The 20847-nt window shown below is 35.9% G+C and overlaps 1 protein-coding gene across 5 annotated transcripts in view; it reads left to right on the top strand.

The window, feature by feature from the left end:
* The window catches only part of YAF2 (YY1 associated factor 2), a 73499-nt gene that overhangs the window by 14381 nt on the left and 38271 nt on the right, over positions 1–20847 (top strand). The window contains exons 5-7 of one of the 5 annotated variants that reach the window (XR_013967241.1): positions 2900–3025; positions 5923–5994; positions 11205–11276. The exons of 3 other annotated variants lie outside the window; for them this stretch is intronic. Coding sequence is in view for 1 of the 2 variants with exons in the window: in XM_080810718.1 (XP_080666844.1) it covers positions 11205–11276 (72 nt within the window). In the remaining variant the exon portion in view is untranslated. Of the gene's footprint in view, positions 1–2899; positions 3026–5922; positions 5995–11204; positions 11277–20847 lie in introns of those variants that run through there. One more of the 5 variants, XM_080810718.1, reaches the window with a different exon arrangement.

Genomic DNA, 20847 nt, shown 5'->3' with positions numbered 1-20847 from the left:
CCCACAATGCGTGTAGAGATTATTTAAATAAATAAAACCTTTAAAAAAAATGTAGAAGCTCAGGTCCCACCAAGGATTTATGAGTCAGAACCTGCATTTCAGCAGGATCTCTAGATTATTCAATATGCACTTAAAATTTGAGAAGGACTGCCCTAGTTTTTTTCAGGATAATCTAGTGAAGTGGGCAAGGCTTTGACATACTCATTCCATTTGAACTGCATTTTCCAAAGGTCTTTACTCTTTCCGGGGTGCACATGTGTGTAGGCATGTACGTGCATGTATGGGTGTTCATTTGTGTATAGGCAGGTAAGGGTGGGTGTGTCTCTGTTTATGGTGCCTCCTCTCTGGCCAACACTTCCCTCATGAACTCTTATGTTCAAAAGTGCCTTCTCTGTTAACACTTCCTCCTTCTTATCCCTGTTTCTGATATCCGTACACAGCCATACATTCGTTCATCCATACAGCTCATTCAGGCCTGACTTTGGGAAACCTGTGAGAGGGCAGGTATCAGGAAATAACTGAGTAAAGAAGGTGTGTTTGCCAGTTAGAATCAAGTAAGAGGTTTCTTGGGAGTGGAAATGAGCTAGCCTTCCCTCAGAAGAGCTCAGAAGTTTTTTGTGTTTTTTTTTTTTTAAAGATTTTTATTTATTTATTTGACAGACAGAAATCACAAGTAGGCAGAGAAAGGAGGAAGCAGGCTCCCCGCTGAGCAGAGAGCCCGACACGGGGCTCGATCCCAGGACCCTGAGATCATGACCCGAGCCAAAGGCAGAGGCTTTAACCCACTGAGCCACCCAGGCGCCCCAAGAGCTCAGAAGTTTTTAATTGTGTTGATTGGAGCCCTGAAGTCTTAAGAAGTTATCTCACTGCTTGTCACTGGGAGCAAGCAAGTTGGGCTCCATGCTCCCACACTCCACTTCAGCCACATAATCTGTGCTTTTATACACTTTATTTATTGGGATTTCTTTTAATTTTTATTTTCGAAAGATATTTTGCTATCAGAACATTTTTTCTTTAAAAAACCACTGCCCCGTTCCATCCATTTAGTCTTCTACCACTAAATTCTTCTGTTCAGCACAGGCTAGGTTAATTGTAACTGGACCGCTTATCCTCACATTTCAAAGATGAGCTAATAATAAGTTTAGTGTAGTGATGGGTGGATTTGAAACTTTCTCCCTTAAAAAGTCTTTTATTCCTCCCTCTTTCCAGATTTTATTTATTTATTTGGCAGAGAGAGTACAAGCAGGGAGTAGCAACAGGCAGAGGGAGAGGGAGAAGCAGGCTTCCCGCTGAGCAGGGAGCCTGATGCAGGGTTCCATCCCAGGACCCTGGGATCATGGTCCAAGCTGAAGGCAGATGCTTAACCGACTGAGCCATCCAGGCACGTCTTTTTTAAATTTTTATGTGTATTCAGCATGGTGGAAAGCAAAGCAAAAACAAAACAAAACAAAACACTATATATCTATATACTTATTTATTTATTTATTTATTTCAGGGTTTCCTGCCATTAAGTACTATAGTGCTATATTGTTTGGGTTTAACTATTTGTCCTACCCACCACTTACTGCTTGTCTGACCTTGTGAAAGTTAATCAACTTTTTGAGCCTCAGTTTTTATTTTTATACAATGGACTTGATAATAGCACCTACCTCATAGAGTTGTGAAGATTAATTGAGATAATTCTTATAAAGTACTTAACAGAGTGCCTAGCATATAGTAAGTCTTCAATAAATTTTAGCTTAAACAATCAGATACATGAGTGGTGATGTAATTTAGGTGTATAACGGTCCCCTTTGTCAAGCATGTGGGTTCAGGTATGCTCTAACAAAACCAGAGCATAAGAACAAGTGTTTTCTACTAAAAGATAACATTTCCAAAAATTGCTTCAGGGAGAATTTCACCTACCTCTCCCCCTGCCTCCCTCTTCTTGTTTCCTACCCTATTTGTGCCTGCAGGGTGTGTGTGTGTGTCCGAGTAACTTAGTGTGACTTGTCACATAAACATTGGGGCTTACCAGTAAAAGTTTTAACTTTAGGGGCGCCTGGGCAGCTCAGTCGTTAAGTGTGTGCTTTCAGCTCAGGTCATGATAGCAGGGTCTTGGGATCGTTAAGTGTCTGCCTTCAGCTCAGGTCATGATCCCAGAGTCCTGGGATCTAGCAGCGCATGGGGCTCCCTGCTCAGCAGGAAGCCTGCTTCTCCCTCTCCTACTCCCCCTGCTTGTGTTCCCTCTCTTGCTGTGTCTCTCTGTCAAATAAATAAATAAAACCTTTTAAAAAATAATAAGAAAATAAAAAGCACTTTAGTAGTACAATAGTGGTAAGCAGTGTCTATAGACTTAAGAATTGAACAGTTAGAAACAGCATTTTTAAACATAGTTTGCCATAGTTAAAGAGTAAGTTTGTTTCCAGGATTGAATTGTCAGAAAGCATGTTGATCATCTTTTTATGCCACTTTTGTCTTCTGGTATATTATGCTGTTTCTTCTACCTTGCACTCTACAGTCCTTCACAGTTTCTTTCTTAATTTTTTTTTTTTTTTAAGATTTTATGTATTTATTTGACAGAGATCACAATTAGGCAGAGAGGCAGGCAGAGAGAGAGGAAGGGAAGCAGGCTCCCTGCTGAGCAGAGAGCCCAATGCGATGCGGGACTTGGTCCCAGGACCCTGGGATCATGACCTGAGCCTAAGGCAGAGGCTTTAACCCACTGAGTTGCCCAGGTGCCCCTCTTTCTTAATTTTTATGAGTGCTCAGGTATCATCTCTCAAGAAACATTTCTTTATCTCTAGGCCAGAATGAATGTCCTTTCAGTTACTCTTGAAGCATTCTATGCAAAAATGTGATGATTGTAATTACATAGTATATTGAAATCATTTTGTTTCTGTTTCTTTCTTCTTTCCAGGATTGTAATCTCTTGGAGAGCAGTATCATTTGTCCTGGAATCACATTTCAGCTTAAGTCTCCACCTTGCCATTTATAGCCCTATAACCATATGGCTTTATGGTGATGATTCAGTGTGATAAATGATGTAAGGAACTTAGCATAGTTTTTAGTTAATAATAATGATAATAATTATAAGTTATATTAATAAAAATTCCCAGTGCCTGTCACTGTGTCTTGCATAGGTATTGATAATGCTTGACTGCAAAGGCTCTTTATCATTTATCTGATTGCTGCTTTAAGCTGTTTTCCACTTCTTGTTTTCTAAGGAACACCTATATCATTTTATTTCAGGAGTCTGTGAGTTGGATAGAATATGTTTTATTATGCCCATTTTACTTGACAAAAGAACTTGTATTAATCAAAGTTATTTTCTTACTCAACTTTTTTTAACAGTTTAAAAAATGTTTTCTTTTGCCATCAGTATAATATATCGTTTAAACCACAACCAATAGCGTTTTATTCTTATGTCATGCTTGCTTGTTTGTTGAATCTGAACTAGAGGCAGAGAAACCATTTAGTGGAAGCCATTACAATAGCCTACCCAAGAGACAGTAGTCCTGAACAAGGATAATGCCAGTGGGAGACAGAAATGCATAGATTCTAGATATATTTAGAAGAAAATTTATAGGATTTGATGAGTGGCTGGATATGGTTCTGGGAGGTAGGAAGTTGGGTTGTAGAGAGGGAAGAATCAAAGATGAATCCCAGGAGTCCGGCTCAGGTAAGCAGCTTTGTAAATGTGCTTTTCATTGACATAGGAAATAGGAGGATAGAGAGTTTTGGGGAAAGGTAGTATTTCACTTTTAGATTTGTTGAAGTTCAGGTATCTGAGGGAAATCTGTGAGACAGTTGGCTATGTGGGGCTTAAGTTTATGAAGGAAAATAGGGCTATAAATATATACTTGGTAGTCATCAGCATACATGATCGAGTTGAAGCTTTGGGAGTAGGCAAAACAGATCAAGGAGAGAGCAGACTGCATAGCATGAGAAAAGAGAACCCAAGACAGAAACTTGAGAAACATCACTACGTTTTTGTGATGGTAGAAGAAGAGTGTCCCACCAAGACAAAGAAAGAATTAGAGGAGAAGGGGTAATAGGGAGAAAGAAACCCAGGGGAGTGTAATGTTACAGAAACAGGGAAGAGATTTTCAAAAGGAGAGGATGTCAAAATGTGAGCTATGTCAAATGGCCTTTCATCGGATAGAATCTTAATTTTTCCCTTGCATTCTGTGTAATGTTTATTTTAATAGGTGTTAAAATTTTTAAGTTTTAACAAGATAATAATCGTGCATAATGCTTGTACTCGGCTTTTCATGAAAGCTACAGTAGTTCTATCTATAGGTTAAATAGAAGAAGTTAATATTGATAGGTCCTGACAGGAGATGAGTAAAACTATGTTAGTAATCTAACTTTCTCAAGGAAGAATGCTCTGATTATTTAGTAAAATCTATCATTAAGCCTGTACTTTTACAGGTAGCTCCTCATTATAGGTACAAAAATTAATAGACTTAATTTAAATAATTGGGTCCATCTTGGTATCAAGAATTTTTTAAGTGCTAAGTAAATGTAATTGCATAATTGTGCGGGGGAGCATGTATGGTTTAAAGAAGCTCTTCTGTTTTTAGAAGGAATGAATCATAGCACTCTATTGATCATCTAACCAAGCAAATCACAGCACTTCTCATAAAACTGTGTTTGGTTCATAAAGTAATAGTTATCTGTGGAGTATATTGGGTTTGATGTGGTTGTTGATTCAGATTTTACGAGTGCTGAATAACAAAGTTATTATTTAGAATATAGGCAGTAGTTTGAAAACTATCACTGTTGACTTTAGACTGTATTGGAATTTATGTTAGAAAATTTGCCATTGTTTTATAAAATCAGTTTTATACAGAAAATGTGCACTTAAACGTTTTACAGATGGTTATTAAGAATTGCTTTGAAAACTAATACAGGCTTTAGAATTTGGTCAGATTAATTTTTTTTTTTTTATTTTTAAAGATTTTATTTATTTGACAGAGAGATCACAAGTAGGCAGAGAGACGGACAGAGAGAGAGGGGGAAAGCAGGCTTCCCGCTAAGCAGAGAGCCCGATGCGGGGCTCGATCCCAGGACCCTGAGATCATGACCTGAGCCGAAAGCAGAGGCTTTAACCCACTGAGCCACCCAGGCGCCCCTGGTCAGATTAATTTTAATATCAAAAGTTGAGAAAACAATTACAGAGTAAAGAAAGGTTAGACATGCTGGCATAATTGTTGTCATTGAGAGGACCATTAACTGTTATTTTTGTGTGTTAACTTGGATACTAACTATAGTTGGTGTATAAGTGATTACATATGATGCTTCTGACGTTTTGGACTAGGATCAGAAAAATGTTTCCTTGGACTAGAAGCTATAAAGAATAGATGATATTGAATAGATGATATTGATGATATTGACAATAGATGATATTGATATGAAGTATACCATTTTAAGATACAGTTTATAAAATGTGCTTAATTAAGGGACCTGGGCTATCTGTTAAATTAGGAAGATTATTGAAGATAATATTATTGAAGATCAATTAATGTGATTAAGGTATCCCTAGGAAGAATGAGTAGAACATAAAATGATGTAAAAGAAAAACCATACAGCATCATAGCACTGGACAGTTGGTTAATATTTAGCATAGTATAAGAGGTGGTAGGAAGTAAGATGCTATTTGATGGTCACTAGAATACTTTATTCTGGGGTCGTGGTAATGTAGTCTTCATTATATTAACTAGTTCTTAACATCATTCAAGTAAAAAAAAAGTAGTTTGTAGATGCAGTAACCAGTTTCAGGGCTGCTACTATACACTTAGTCTGTGCATTATGCAAGTCTTTGTTAATGCTTTGGCCCTGTCCGAATATGTTGATACTGGGAAGGAAATACTCTGACTTATTAATCAGTTTGGTGAAATTGGTTGATAGAATTCTGTCGTTGTATTTTATCTGCTTTAGCTTTAGGTTGAATTTTTGGACCTAAAAACCAAGAACCAGATCAAAATTGGGACCCCATCCATCGATTCATAGGTATTATTTTTCTATGAGTTTCCATTTAGACAGCTTATTGGCATTTGATTTATCACTTTTAGCTTAATACTAATTACTTATGTAAAGCTTTCTTATTAGTTATCTATTTGTGTACTGTGTAACAGATTACCCCCAAATCAATATCTTATCCCCCCCACCCTTTTTTTTGAGTCGAGGATTCGGAAGCAGCGTATCAGGTGATTCTGGTTCAGGGTCTCAAGCTTAACTGAGGGAGGATCCATTTGCAAACTTACTCATGTGTTTGTCAGAACTTAGAACACCTGCTTCCAGGTTACTCACGTGGCTGTCAGCAGGCCTCAGGACTCTGGCTGTTGGCCAGAGACCTCAGTTTCTTGGCCTCATGGGCTTCTCTGTGGGGCTGCTCACAGTATGGTAGCTTGTTTACTCCAAAGCAAGGTATCTGAGCCAGAGCCCCCCAAACGAAAGCCAGTCTTTTTATAAACTAATTTTGGGTGTGATATCCTGTTACTCTGCTAAATTCTGTTCCTTAGAAATGAGTCACTAGGGTGCCTGGATGGCTCAGTCGGTTAAGTGTCTGCCTTCGGCTAAGGTCATGATCCCAGGGTCCTGGGATCAAGTCCTACATCCGGCTCCCTCCTCAGTGGGGAGCCTGCTTCTCCCTCTGCCTCTGCTGCTCCCCCTGCTAGTGCGTGCCCTCTCTCTGTCAAATAAATAAATAAAATCATAAAAAAAAATTCTTCTGTCCAAAACAGGGGTTCTAGGGAGGTAGATCTTAGCTGCTATCATCCTTCCCCTTTAGCTTCCAAACAATTTGAGTATTAGTACCTTTACCATCAAATGTCAGTAAAAAACATGAATAAATACTGTTTTTCTCATATTTTCATTTTAGGATTTGTCAACAGTTGTAAAATTCTAGCTTATAAAAATCAGGTATTTCAATATGGAAAGCAATTTGTATAAATGTTTCTGGCAACTTTTGAAGTCGTGTAACTTCCTTTAGTAAAGTAAGTCTAATGTAATGCCTGGTTTTGTAGTATTAGCAGATATAATCTATATGTTGGTATGATTATGCTATTAATGAGTTTAGTTTTGTAGTATTAGCAGATGTAATTTTTATACTGTAGTATTAGATAATAATTTATATATTGGTGTGATAATAATAGTGATTTATTAACTGCTGCCTGAAATATTTCATTAGCTATTTCCAAATTATATGTATTTCTAAAAAAATCACAAATGTATAGCGGTATTTGGAATTCAATTTTAATATTAACATGTTCTTATGGCTTTTATGCTGTAAGTTGTGATTCCTAATTAGTAACATAAAGTACTTTGTTTATCTTGCAGTATAAAGAATATAGTTTCAAAATAATAGTGCCAAAATAAATAACAAACAATAAATCTGTAAGTTTAGAATTTCTTTATGTATTTCTTTTAGTCCTTAGACTATATCCCTCTAAAGATATGTAGAATTATTTGAAAACCATTTCTGGGTGGTTATATCAACAGTTTGATACATAGTTAGATTCTGGGCATTGTTTCCAAATGTTTGTTTGTTTATTTGTTTTATTTATTTATTTATTTATTTTAAAGATTTTGTTTATTTGACAGAGATCACAAGTAGGCAGAGAGGCAGGCAGAGAGAGAGAGGAAGGGAAGCAGGCTCCCCGATGAGCAGAGAGCCCGATGCGGGGCTCGATCCCAGGACCCTGAGATCATGACCTGAGCCAAAGGCAGAGGCTTTAACCCACTGAGCCACCCAGGCGCCCCATTATTTATTTATTTTTAAAGATTTTATTTATTTATTTGACAGACAGAGATCACAAGTAGGCAGAGAGGCAGGCAGAGAGAGAGGAGGGGAAGCAGGCTCCCTGTTGAGTAGAGATCCCAATGCAGGGCTAGATCCCAGGACTCTGGGATCATGACCTGAGCCAAGGGCAGAGGCTTTAACCCACTGAGCAACTCAGGCGCCCCTTCAAATGTTTTAGTTACCTTAATTCGTTCTACTGTCCTGCAAACTAGGTTCCGTTGTTACCTTATTTTACTGATGAATATAGTTTTTGCCATCTTGATTTTAAGTTAATTTACGTTAACAAGAAAATAGTACTTGTTTTATTTGTTTCTCAATGGATTGCTGTAATGGGATTAAACTGAGGGAAACTGAGGGAAAGGAAAATTTTAATTAGGAAATGGGATTATAATTTGGGGACCTTGAAGGTAGTATATCATGAGACTGAAAGGGCAGTAAGTCATAAAGGAGTCAATTCAATTCAGATATAAACACACATCCCCCCCATGTTTGTTTACATATGAGCCATCAATAACATCACTTAAATATGTGTGAATATGTGTATAATATTAAATTTTGTTATGCTGTTACAAGATTCCAAGTCCACGATTTACCGTGAACAACGTTCCACAGCCATAATACCTTACATTAGAATTTTAAATCTTAATTGATAATTAGAGAATAAAGTACCTGGAGTCATCACAACCAGTTGTGATTTAAGTTGCTTCTAGCTAAAATATAATGTTCAACCCAGTGAGTAATATTGGAAGTGAAAGTTAACTACCACAGTTTTTTCTGACCAGTTTTTTTACAAGTTCAGATTGATTTTATGGAGTAGATGTTCATTACTGAAATGCTTGATTTTCATTCTTAATTACTGAGGAGTACCTTTTTGTGGATAAGTGTTGTAATTATTAGAGCTTACACAAGATAGTTTTGAATAGAGCATCCTAATTTCTGGAATTTCTTTTCTAAGTTATTTTGATAAAATTCATGTAAGTTGAACTTATAGCATGATGGTAACAAACTGCTTTCAATGCTGGTCTCTAAGTGACCTTTTTGGTTACTTTAAAATATTTTCAAGATATTTTAATTCTCTTGAGTTACTTGAAAAATGCAGTTGATTCTTTTTTTTAAAAATTTTTTTAATTTTAAAGATTTTTATTTATTTATTTGACAGAGAGAGACACAGTAAGAGAGGGAACAGAAGTAGGGGGAGTAGGAAAGGGAGAAGCTGGCTTCCCGCCGAGCAAGGAGGCCCATGCTGGGCTCCATCCCGGGATCCTGGGATCATGACCTGAGCTGAAGGCAGATGTTAGATGACTGAGCCACCCAGGCACCCCGAAAAATGCAGTTGATTCTATTTTAAATTCATAAGATGAGTCTAATTGGAGACTGAATTTGCTATAAATAAAAATTGGAAATTTTTATTTCTTAGTGACATCTTTTTTTCTAGCTTATACCAAAAGGATGAAATATTTGCATTATTGCACCTTATCTGTTTTATTAATCCAAACATGTAGGACCTTTGCACCAGGTACTTGCTCACTCTCAGGTAATAGTAGTTAATTAGGAATCTAGAAGAGGTGACTAGAGGAGACCCTTTTGGTATTTATTTCTGTATTACAGTTAGAAATGGAGGTCTGTATAGTGTCCCTGTCTGTGTGAATGAGTCATTTAAAAACAAATGCAGCAATTATTATTTTTTAAAACTCAGATTTATTTTAAAAAGTATATGATTTTTTCCAAGACAGTTTGTATCTTTAAATTAAGTAGGAATCTAGCAAAAATCTTGACATGTGAAGTCAACCTTTACTAAATACAAACATCTCATAATGAGTGAAATGTAACATTTTCATTAGAATTACATTTTCAACTTGTTTTTGTTGAATGATAAGTTTATACACCGTTTTATCCTGCTTACTTCTATTTATTTAGTATTTAATTTTTTTAAATTAACATATAATGTATTATTTATGTCAGGGGTACAGGTCTGTATCCCCCTTACTTTTAAAACAAAGGAAAAGCTGGGGCACCTGTTGGACTCTTGGTTTCAGCTCAGGTCCTGATCTCAGGGTTGTGAGATTGAGCCCCATGGTGGGCTCTGAGCTCAGTGCAGAGTCTGCTTAAGACTTTCTATTCCTCTTCCTCTGACTACCCATGCTGTACTTGCACTCTTTCTTTCTCAAATAAATATTTAAACAAAGGAAAAGCCATACATTATCTTTGATTTGTTTCCATTGAATTAAGAATCATAAAAACCTTCTTTTTTTGATGGTAGTAGATAATTATTTAGCAACATAATGGTAAGAGGGAGGAGTATTACTGAAACATATCTGTAGCTTCAACAGGAACTAGTGTTTGAAGTCATCATTTCTGTAGTACATTAAAGTAAACATGTACCTGATCATTATGTATTTATTGAGTTAAAGGTAATAGAATATTTTCATGTGAGCTTGAAGATGAAATTCTTCTGAGCAGACCTTTTTTTTCTTTTTGTTAGAAGTCAGTGGTTTTGTTGTTGTTGTTGTTTTTAAAGATTTTATTTATTTATTTGACAGACAGAGATCACAAGTAGGCAGAGGGGCAGGCAGAGAGAGGGGGGAAGCAGGCTCCCTGCTGAGCACAGAGACCGATGCGGGGCTCGATCTCAGGACCCTGAGATCATGACCTGAGCTGAAGGCAGAGGCTTAACCCACTGAGCCATCCAGGTGCCCCTGTTGTTGTTGTTTTTAATGACAGGACCATTTTAGGCAGTTATTTAAAAAGCATAACAGTTAATCAAAACTATGGCCGTACTACTTTGTACAAGTTATTTAAATTAAAATCTGTTGTTATTATTATTTATCAGTGGCCTGGCATACATTTATATGTGTGTGTGCTTGGTTTCTTAGAGGTGACAAATGGCTATTTTAAAGACTTATTGAGTGATAAAAGGGAATTGTATTGATGTTTTTTATCTGAAGTCTCGTAATTTGTAGTTCACTGTGGCCTTTACACCAAAATTTGTTGAATGTTAATGACAGTGCTAGCTAAGAAAGGGCAGATTTTGATCAACTAATTATCCTTGTACTAATATTAAAAAGTGATGGTGGTGTTTCAGTAAAATGGAATAGTCTAATAGCTGATATTTTTGTATATTAAAATATAGCTGCCATTATAGTGGGAATTTAAAAACGAAACCATTCAAATCATATTTTCTTTTCCTTCTCTTTCTGATAGTGCCAGACATTTCTGTTGACATTGTAGTTAGCAAATTGTTTTTGTGTTTACTTTGGGGCATGCAAGTGCAGTTACCTGGTGAATTTACATCCCTTTCCTCTGTAGTTCTGCGTGTATTAATAATCTCAAATAAAATTAATCTTCTTATTCTGCTAGAGAAGAAAAAGCTGGATCACTTACCAGTAACTGGAGTTCTCCTATTGGGTAATCTCCACAGATCCACATTCTTTGAAGTTATTGTGAATGCCTCGAGGACCAAGGAACCGTTGAAATTTCCAATTTCAGGAAGGTAAGCAAGTGCACTGAAGCATGTCTCTAGCATCTCCCAAATCCCCTCCCCCCAACTTTCTTACATATACGTCTGTACTGCATGCCCCCTCAGTTCCAGTGGATGCCCATCAGGAAGATTCTCATGCTGGACAGAAGGGCAAGAGAGGTGGATCTGTGAGGGAAAAGACCCAATAGGATAACTCAAGTTACTGGTGAGTAATCTAGTTTTCACAAACTTGAGATTTTTTTTTTCTCACATTTCTTCTCTTTAGAAGGAGTTTGATTACAAAGAAGAAAGTTTGAGATAGCTTCATTTTGTTAATTTGATATAGATTATAATTTATTTTATGGATGATAAATACCTAGTTCTTAATGGGTGTATGAATAAGTGTGACAAGAGTATCATTTACATAATAGCTGTTTATAAAAATTATGTGTCTCTTACCTTTTGGTAAATAGTGTAGTACTCAAAGTAACTTAAGGAAGCCATGTGTCGAATTATTTTATAAATTCCTTTATTTGTGATGTTGCTTTTATATGAAGTAAATACTTACACTGTAAAATTTATGCTTATGTCAAATTTGGCCAAATTCTTTTGTCATAGTACTGAACAAGAAAAAGTAATTTTATATTAATTGACTAGCACTTCTTACTGATACGCTTTTCAGTGTACCTTTTAACTTCATTATAGGTATATTTGGGAAATAATTCAGGGTGTGTTACAGTTCTGTTTACCACTTCTTGTTCATAATAGGTGGACTTATTAATGTGATGGGTGGCACAGTTGGTTCATTGTGAGTCTGTTCTTCCACAAGTACCAGACGATTTATTGAACTGGCGTATAAATGTTAGAATTGGACAGAATTCCTTGCTTCTGATTTCTCTCTCTCTCACTTCCTCTGCTTTGTTACCAGTTTATCCTTTCTAAAAGGACACTTTTAACCCATAAAGAGCCTGTAGTGGTGCTTTGCTCAAGTTGTTTTATAAAATTTTCATCTATTTGCTACGTACTTAAGGCCTCTCATAATCCAATCCCATCCTATTTATCCAGCTTTTATTTCTTCACTTTGAAACTTTTTTTTGGTCTTACTTGTTTACTTGTTATATTTATACTTTGGGGCTTGTGCCTTGCCATTTTTAAAAAATGACTTTTTATTCTACTCTTCTATACTCTAGGTTTGAGATCAGGTCCTATCCCTTACACTATTCCTTTTGCGCTAGCATCTCTCTGTGACCTCTGTTTCCTCGGTGGAAAAATGAGATTGCTATGAGGATTGAATTAATTAATTTGTGGAATGTACTTAGAACAATGCCTAGTAGCACATAGTAAACACTCTTGTTAACTATTATTTGAATGCAGGTGGAACATTGCTGTGAATATGTATATAATTTTCGTCTCTATGACACAGTTTAGCCTTTAAGTATTAGCTGTGGGTGCTATTACTATTTCTTTGATATGAAACTCTTAAGATGATTTGTATGATCATGGAGAGCAAGGATAGGATTTTAATAATTTTTAATTTTATTTAGTTCCTAACATCAGTGACTGGGATTAAATTATACCCATTAAAAAATGGTTTTTCATGTAGTTGATAGAAAAAACTTAGTTTTTCAGGACTATATTTACCAGTTTCCTCATTTATAAAACAGGGTCATTTGGCTTATCAGTCTTGTTTGTATTGCCAGTTTTTCTTAAGAACAACAGTTTTTTTCCCTTTGAAACTGGAATAGTGAAATTATAATTGTTTAGTGCAATATAAATTTCTTCTATGGGACGTTAAAATACAATGTATAGTTTTGAGAGAGTTAACTAGTTTGGCTGCGCTTTAAGACTTTGTATAGTGTTAGAAAACAAACTGGGAGTTAAGTGTACTTGATTTTTGAGGTTCAGATGTCTTAGATTATTGCTTGATTTTCAGAAATGTTTGGGTTTAAGAATACCTGTCTGAAGAAGAAGTAGATGAAATCTAATTTCAGGTTGCTGAAGAGAGGGAATGACAGATTGAGTGTCACTTTTAAATAGTCACCAGAGAACCAATTCAGGTCCAATTAGAGAAGCCAAAGTAAAGGACATTTAGGTGACTTAAGCGCTTGTTTTGAATTTCCTTCTGCACACCCAGTTTCATTGTTTTTTTGGTATGATAGTGCTGTAGTATATTAAGAATATCCTTATTCTTTATTCTTTAGAGATACATGCTGAAAATTTTAGAAGGAAATATGATGGGTTCAGAAAAAAAGTATGGGTATTTGGGTGTGTTGTGTATATGTGTATGTAGAGAGAAGTACAGAGATAAAAGAAATGTGGCAAATGTTAATAATTTTGAATCTAGGTGAAGGATATATAGGGTATACATTGTACTTTCAGCTTTTCTGTGGTTTTGATATTTTTCAAAAGTTAAGAAAGTATTTTAAAAAGAATGTATTGTGCTTCAATTTCTCTAATTCTAAAATGGGAATAATAGAACTTGTTCTTTCTATGCCTTGATATAGGTAGGCACAGTGGGGGTACCTTTGGTAGAATAGTACTCAAGAGAACTTTTAAGAAGTGGGTTTTTTTGTTTTTTTTTTTTCTTTTTTTTACATTAAAGAAGAGTTTTATAGCAGACAACTTTCAAAGTATATTTCACATAAAAGCATGTTGGCTTAAAATATATCCCTTTTTCTTATTCAGAGCATATTGCATTATAATTGAACAAGAGCAGTCAAGAAGCAATAAATATGTAGAAATATATGAAGTAATTGAAATAGAAAAATATAGCTAGTTATAAAATAACTCCGTAAATAGACAGAAAAGGAAATTAGACCTAGCTGAAGAGAGAAGTTGTTAATTTCAGGATAAAACTGATAACTCTTCCAGGACACCTATAGCAAGATAAAGAGATGAAAAGAATGGGGAAAAAAATGCTAAGCCACCTCATAAGTAGGTTGAAAAGCTCCAGTGTAGGTCTGATTAGGGTTCTAGAACAGGGAATACAGAGAATGGTAGAGAAGCAGTTTTGAAGAAAAAATGACTAAGCATTTTCAAGTTTTTTTAAAAACTGGAAATAGTTGGTAATTAGAACTGAATCATAACAAAAGCATTGTATCAGGGCTGCCTGGGTGGCTCAGTGGGTTAAGCCTCTGCCTTCAGCTCAGATCATGATCTCAGGATCCTGGGATCGAGCTGCGTATTGGGCTCTCTGCTCAGCAGGGAGCCTGCTTCCCCCACTCTCTCTCTGCTTACTTGTGGTCTCTTCTCTTTTTCTCTGTCAAATAAATAAATAAAATCTTAAAAAAAAATGCACTGTATCAGAACTTGAAAGGTACAGGAAAAGTGGTGCGTAAGGCTGAATTTATACCCTTAAATGCGTGTATTGGGTTGAAAGAAAATAAATGAGCCAGATATTCGACTCAAAAACTAAAAAAAAAAAAAGAAAGAAAGAAAGAAAAGGAGAAAGTAAAAGCTAAGAAGGAATGGAGAAAATAAAAATAGAATTTGGTGAAGTAGAAAATAATCAAGAATAAAAACAATAGCAATCTTTATTCAAATCAGAGCTGGTTCTTTTTAGTTGACTAAGTTCTGGACATCCTCCTCAAAAAACAGATGATGCAAATAATAAAATTTAAAATGAGATATGACTACCAACACAATTATAAATTTAAAAATCACAAGAAATCACATATATAAATATATATATTACACACATATATACACACATATACATGTTATGTGTGTGTGTGTGTATATGTGTGTGTGTATATATATTTTTATATATATATATATATGTATTTCTTTTTTTTTAAACCAGGTGAACTGGATTGTTTTCTAGGGGAAAAAAATCATTCCAAAATTTTAAAGAAATTTAAACTCCATTAAAAAAAAATTGAAGTTGTAGTAAATTTTCCCAAAAGGAATAGGTTTTTAAAAATAACAACTTTAGGGGTGCCTAGGTGGCTCAGTCAGTTACGCATCCAAGTCTTGATCTCAATTCAAGTCTTGATCACAGGGTTATGAGTTTAGACCCTATGTTGGGCTCCGTGCAGAGTGTGGAGCCTATTTAAAAAATAATAATAAAAATAAAAATGGGGAGTACCTGGTGGCTCAGTCAGTTAAGTGTCTGCCTTTGGGTCAGGTCATGATCCCAGGGTCCTGGGATCGAGCCCTGCTTCGGGCTCCTTGCTTGGTGGGAAGCCTGCTTCTCCCTCTCCCACTTCCCCTGTTTGTGTTCCATCTCTGTCTGTCTCTGTCAAATAAATAAAAAAAATTATTTTTAATAAAAAATAAAATAAAAATAAAAATAGAAACTTTATTGAGCTATAATTCACAAATCCTATCATTTAGATGTTTTAGAATATTTTCTCAGCCCAAAAAGAAACTGCTATACCTGTTAGCAGTCAGTCCCAATTCTTCTCAAACCCTCCAGACTTAGGCAGCCACTGATTTATTCTGTTTCTGTAGATTTGCCTACTCTAGACATTCCATATAAATGGAATCATTCAATATGTGGCCTTTTGTGACTCACTTCTTTCACTTATTATAATGTTTTTAAGGTCCAGCCATGTCATACCCTATGTCAGTGCACTTTGTTCCTTTTATGGCCAAATAATATTTCATTCTGTGCATGTACCACATTTTGATTATCCTTTCATCAGTTGATGGATATTTAGATTTTTCTGCATTTTTTGCCTATTGTGAATAGCTGCTGTCAGCATTTATGTACAAATTTTTGTGTGGACATACATTTTCATTTCTCTTGGATATATACGTAGGAGTGAAATTACTAGGTCATATGTAACTGTGTTTAACCTTTTGAGGAACTGCCAGACTGTTTTCCAAAGTGACTGCCATTTTACTTTCCCACCAGCAGCATATGAAGGTTCTAATTTTCTACATGCTCACCAACACTTTCATTATCTTTTTTATTTTATCCATCCTCAGTGTGTGAAGTGGTATCAGAGGAATAGTTTTAATTGTGATATTTATAATCCTTTTTCAAATATACTTTTGTTGAACAGATAATTCTATTTTTATACAAAATGACCAAGATAATAGAAAAAGAGGGAAAGCTATCCTGCTGTTTATCAGACAGGTGTGCTCTGGAAACCTAAACTGGAAAGAATGTACAAGGGAAAATATATTCAATCTCATGTATGAACAGAGACATAAAAATTTTAATTAGGATAAGAATGTAAGGATAGTTCAATATTTGAAAATTATATCCATGTAACTTATAATATTTAGGGGAACAATTTTTTTTTTAAGATTTTATTTATTTTTTTGACAGAGAGAGGGAGAGAGAACAAGCAGGGGGAGCAGTAGGAAAAGCAGATGCCCCATCAATCAGAGAGTCTGACATGGGGCTTGATCCCTGAGATCATGACCTGAGCTGAAGGCAGGTGTTTAACTGACTGAGCCACGCTGGCGCCCCAGGGGAACAATCTTGAAAGATTTAGTGAAAGTTTATGATAAAACTCAATGCCCATTAATGTTTTGGGAAAGAAACCCTTAAACCATGACAAGTGAACTTTTTGCTTTCTGTAAAGTCTGTCTTTTAAACTGCCTTTCAAACAGCAACATTATGCTTAATAGTGAAACCTTAGAAACATTTCCGTTAAAGTCAAGAATCAGACAAGTATGTCTTTACTAATAAAGAAAAAAAAGAACTGATATTCAAAAGGATTGGAAAAGAGGAAAAATGAGATGAATGTATCCCTAGAAAATTTTTTTTAAAACACTGTATTAATAAGAGAATTCAGTGTCACTAGACACAAGATCAAGATTCAAATTGACCGTAGCCAGTTAGAAAATAAAAATTTTCTCCTAGAGGCACCTGGGTGTGGCTCAGTGGGTTAAGCTTCTGCCTTCAGCTCAGGTCATGATCTCAGGGTCCTGGGATCGAGCCCCACATTGGTCTCTCTGCTCTGCAGGGAGCCTGCTTCCTCCTCTCTCTGCCTACCTCTCTGCCTACTTGTGATCTCTGTCTGTCAAATAAATAAAAATAAATAAATAAAATAAAAAATTTCTCCTATACAGCGAATTCTATAAACTACCCGAAATGTTATTGAAGGGCATAAAATTAGACCTGTAAAGGCAGAATATACTATATGTTAATTATAAACATGGTTTAAAAAATTACTTCTCTGTGATTTATTACACATATAATTTCAAACAAAAATCCCAATAGTATTTTTTTTTAAGATTTTATTTATTTATTCAACAGCAAGAGAGAGAGCACAATCAGGGGAAGTGGGAGAGGGAGAAGCAGGCTACCCGCTGAGCAGGGAACCTGGTGCAGGGCTCGATCCCAGGACCCCAGGATCACAACCCAAGCCGAAGGCAGACCTTCTTGACTGATCCACCCAGGGGCCCCCCCGCCAGTAGTTTTTTCTTTCTTTCTTTTTTTTTTAATAAAATGACCTTCATATACAAAAGTAAAGCCGCAATAACCAAGACAGTTCTGCAAGAAGAACAGTGAAGAGGGGCTTGCACCATTGTTTAGCAAGACTGATTTTAAACTTACAGTACTTAGAATATAGTACTACATAGTGATGAAAAAGAATCAACTGCTGTATACAACATAGCATGAATCTCCCATGCTTAATGTTGAGGAAAAGAAATGAGAAACAAAATATTACATAATGGGGCGCCTGTGGCTCAGTGGGTTAAAGCCTCTGCCTTCGGCTCGGGTCATGATCCCGGGGTCCTGGGATGGAACCTCGAATCGGGCTCTCTGCTCGGTGGGGAGTCTACTTCCCCCTCTCTCTGCCTGTCTCTCTTCCTCCTTGTGATCTCTGTCTGTCAAATAAATAAAACAAAATCTTTAAAAAAACATTACATTTTGTATGATCTCATTTATAGGAAGTTCAGAAGCAGCTAATCTGTGGTGTTAGAGATCAGAATAGTGATTATCTTGGAAACATGGTTCTAATTTGGAGGGAGCATTCTGGAGCATGAGAAATGTTAATATATTGATCTAGGTTGGATCACATTGGGTATACATTATTTAAAAATCAAACTGTAGGGGTGCCTGGGTGGCTCAGTGGGTTGAGGCCGCTGCCTTTGGCTCAGGTCATGATCCCAGAATCCTGGGATCGAGCCCCGCATCGGGTTCTTTGCTCAGCAGGGAGCCTGCTTCCTCCCTTCTCTCTCTGCCTACCTGTGATCTCTGTCTGTCAAATAAATAAATAAAATCTTAAAAAAAAAATCAAACTGTACACTTTTTGTAAATTAAACCTCAGTAATAAAAGTAAAATATAAACTTATGGTAGTTAAAGTAGTATAACCTTAATATAGGAAAAGACAGATTAATAGAGAGTTCAGAAATGGATCCATACATATTTGAGAAGTTGGTAAGAGCTAGAGATGACCTTTTCTATCAGCCGGGAAAGAAAGAGTGGACTGTTGAATAGGTTTTCTATATGGGGGGAATACTAGGTCTCTACTTCAAATGATATGCAGCAGTCAGTTCCATTTGAATTTTACACTAAGTGTAAACAACTGTTTGATAAAGAGCAAAGTATAGAAGAATATGTGTCTTTAGGATGTGTGAAGTGTTCTTTAACAAGTCAAGAAAAGAAGTTAAGGACATTAAGGATAAAGGATTTGACTACCTCAGAAAGAAATACTTCGGTTTACTAAAATAGCATCATAAACCAAACTAAAATGTGAGTGGCACAACTGAGAGATAGGTATAAGGTCTGTAATACCCAGTGGATTTGTGTCCAGAATATATAAGGAGGAAAATAATAAGACAGATGATACAGATGCAGAGAAAATGAACAATGGATATTAAGGCAGTTCACAACAGAGGAAAGGAAATTGGAATGCCTAATGAACCAAAAAGATGCTTAGTCTTATTTGCAGGGAAATGCAATTAAAAACTTATGAGCCATTAGTTTTTGCCCATTAGCTCAAGATCGGGTAAGTGTTACACAGTTGAAAGGTGCATATCCTAGTATCCAGAAATTACTGTTCAAGATATTATTAGTCTAGAGAAATTTGCCCAGGGAGATTTGTACAGGGATATTCATTTGGAAAAAAATCTAAATGTCTGCCAATAGGAGGCATGGATAAATAAAATATAAAATAGTTATATAACAGAGAATTACCAAGTCTATGTTTAGATTTTTATCATGGGTAACTATTTTATACTTTAAGAAAAAAAATTATATACTTATGCCCAGGAATTGTTTTAAGCATTTATAAACAATTATTTTAGTCCTCATAAGAACACAAAAATAGGTACAGTTATTATCTCCATTTTATATACGGGAATACTGAAGCATACAGAGGCAAAAAACTTACTACTTTCAAAGGTGGTGAATGGCAAAGTGGAGATTGAAAGTTAGGATTTGAATCTCAGTTGCCTGGCCCCAGAGTCCATTATGCCATGCTGTCTTTCGATGTGTTTAAATAGGGAGAGTGCTCAGAAATGTAAAGTCAAAGTAGAATGATGTGTACAGTGTGATCTTATTTACACCAAATTCATGAGGGTGGTTACCTCTGGATGGGGTTGGTAAGGGAGGGAGATCTAGTGATAATGGTGAAAGCAAGCTTTATGGAACTACATGTTTTTCCTTAAAGAACATGTATATAATAGCTTTTAAACACCTACGGTTAATGTATATATAAGCTTATTTCTATAAAAAGAAAAACTAGAAGGATTGATCTAATTGTCTTAATCTGCATTTATTCTTGATATTTGTTTATGGTAGAAAAAGAAGCAGTGGCCCTAGCAGAGTGACTGTGATTTAGTTTAGTTCTAAGATAGCGGCACATGAGCACCAGTCACTGAGTTGGGTGCTAGGAATAGGGTAGGTTTCGTCCTGTCTCTTTAAGGAGTTTAAAGTTTTATAGGAAGGGGATAAATAACTGTAATTCAATATGTCATATATAGATCTGTTTTCTTCTTTGTTTCTCCGTCCCCCCTCCCACACCCTTTCCTCCAAATACAAATAGGTGAAGGGGGAAACATCCTCATTTGGGGCATGGGAAACAGGCAGTGAAATGTCAGTGGCAATTCTACATGCTGTTCTTTTACAAAACTACCAGAGAGTAAGCTTATGGTCAGAGGTTTAGCTTGTTCACCATTGTATCTCCAAAACTTACTATAGTCCTTGCACTTAATTGAATAACTGGTGTGCTTCCCTCTCAGTTAACTAGCACTTAAATCCAAATTTCTCCTTAGCCATCTGGGATGTTTTCCATTGGTTCTGTTTCTTCCATTGATTACCAGAATCTATGGCAGTTTGACTAAGAATAGCGTCTGAAGCCTTAAATCGATGCCAAAAAACTTTGACTTGAGAGATATTTTAATCTGTGGGAAATTTTGGCTTTTTAAAATCCATTTTATTTTCATTGTGCTGAGTCCAGTACATTTTTTTTTGAAAACTAGTAGTCTTCTAATATTGGGATAGTACAATTGTTTTCCTGTATTCTCTGTCTTTGGGTCAGTGCTGTCTTATACGAGTATTTATGTTCTATTTCTTATTTGTGAAATTCTTAATTTCCTAAAACCACATTCTCCTCAAGTTTCTAGATGGATCATGGACTGTTTCCAGATGGTATTAGTGTTTATGGTATGAAAATCCTAGTGTCTTTTAAAATCTCT

This window comes from Martes martes (assembly GCF_963455335.1).
Source record: "Martes martes genome assembly, chromosome: 8".
In the NCBI taxonomy this organism is placed as follows: domain Eukaryota; kingdom Metazoa; phylum Chordata; class Mammalia; order Carnivora; family Mustelidae; genus Martes; species Martes martes.
Note: the sequence above shows the minus strand (reverse complement) of the source record. Positions and strands in the feature narration are given on the sequence as shown.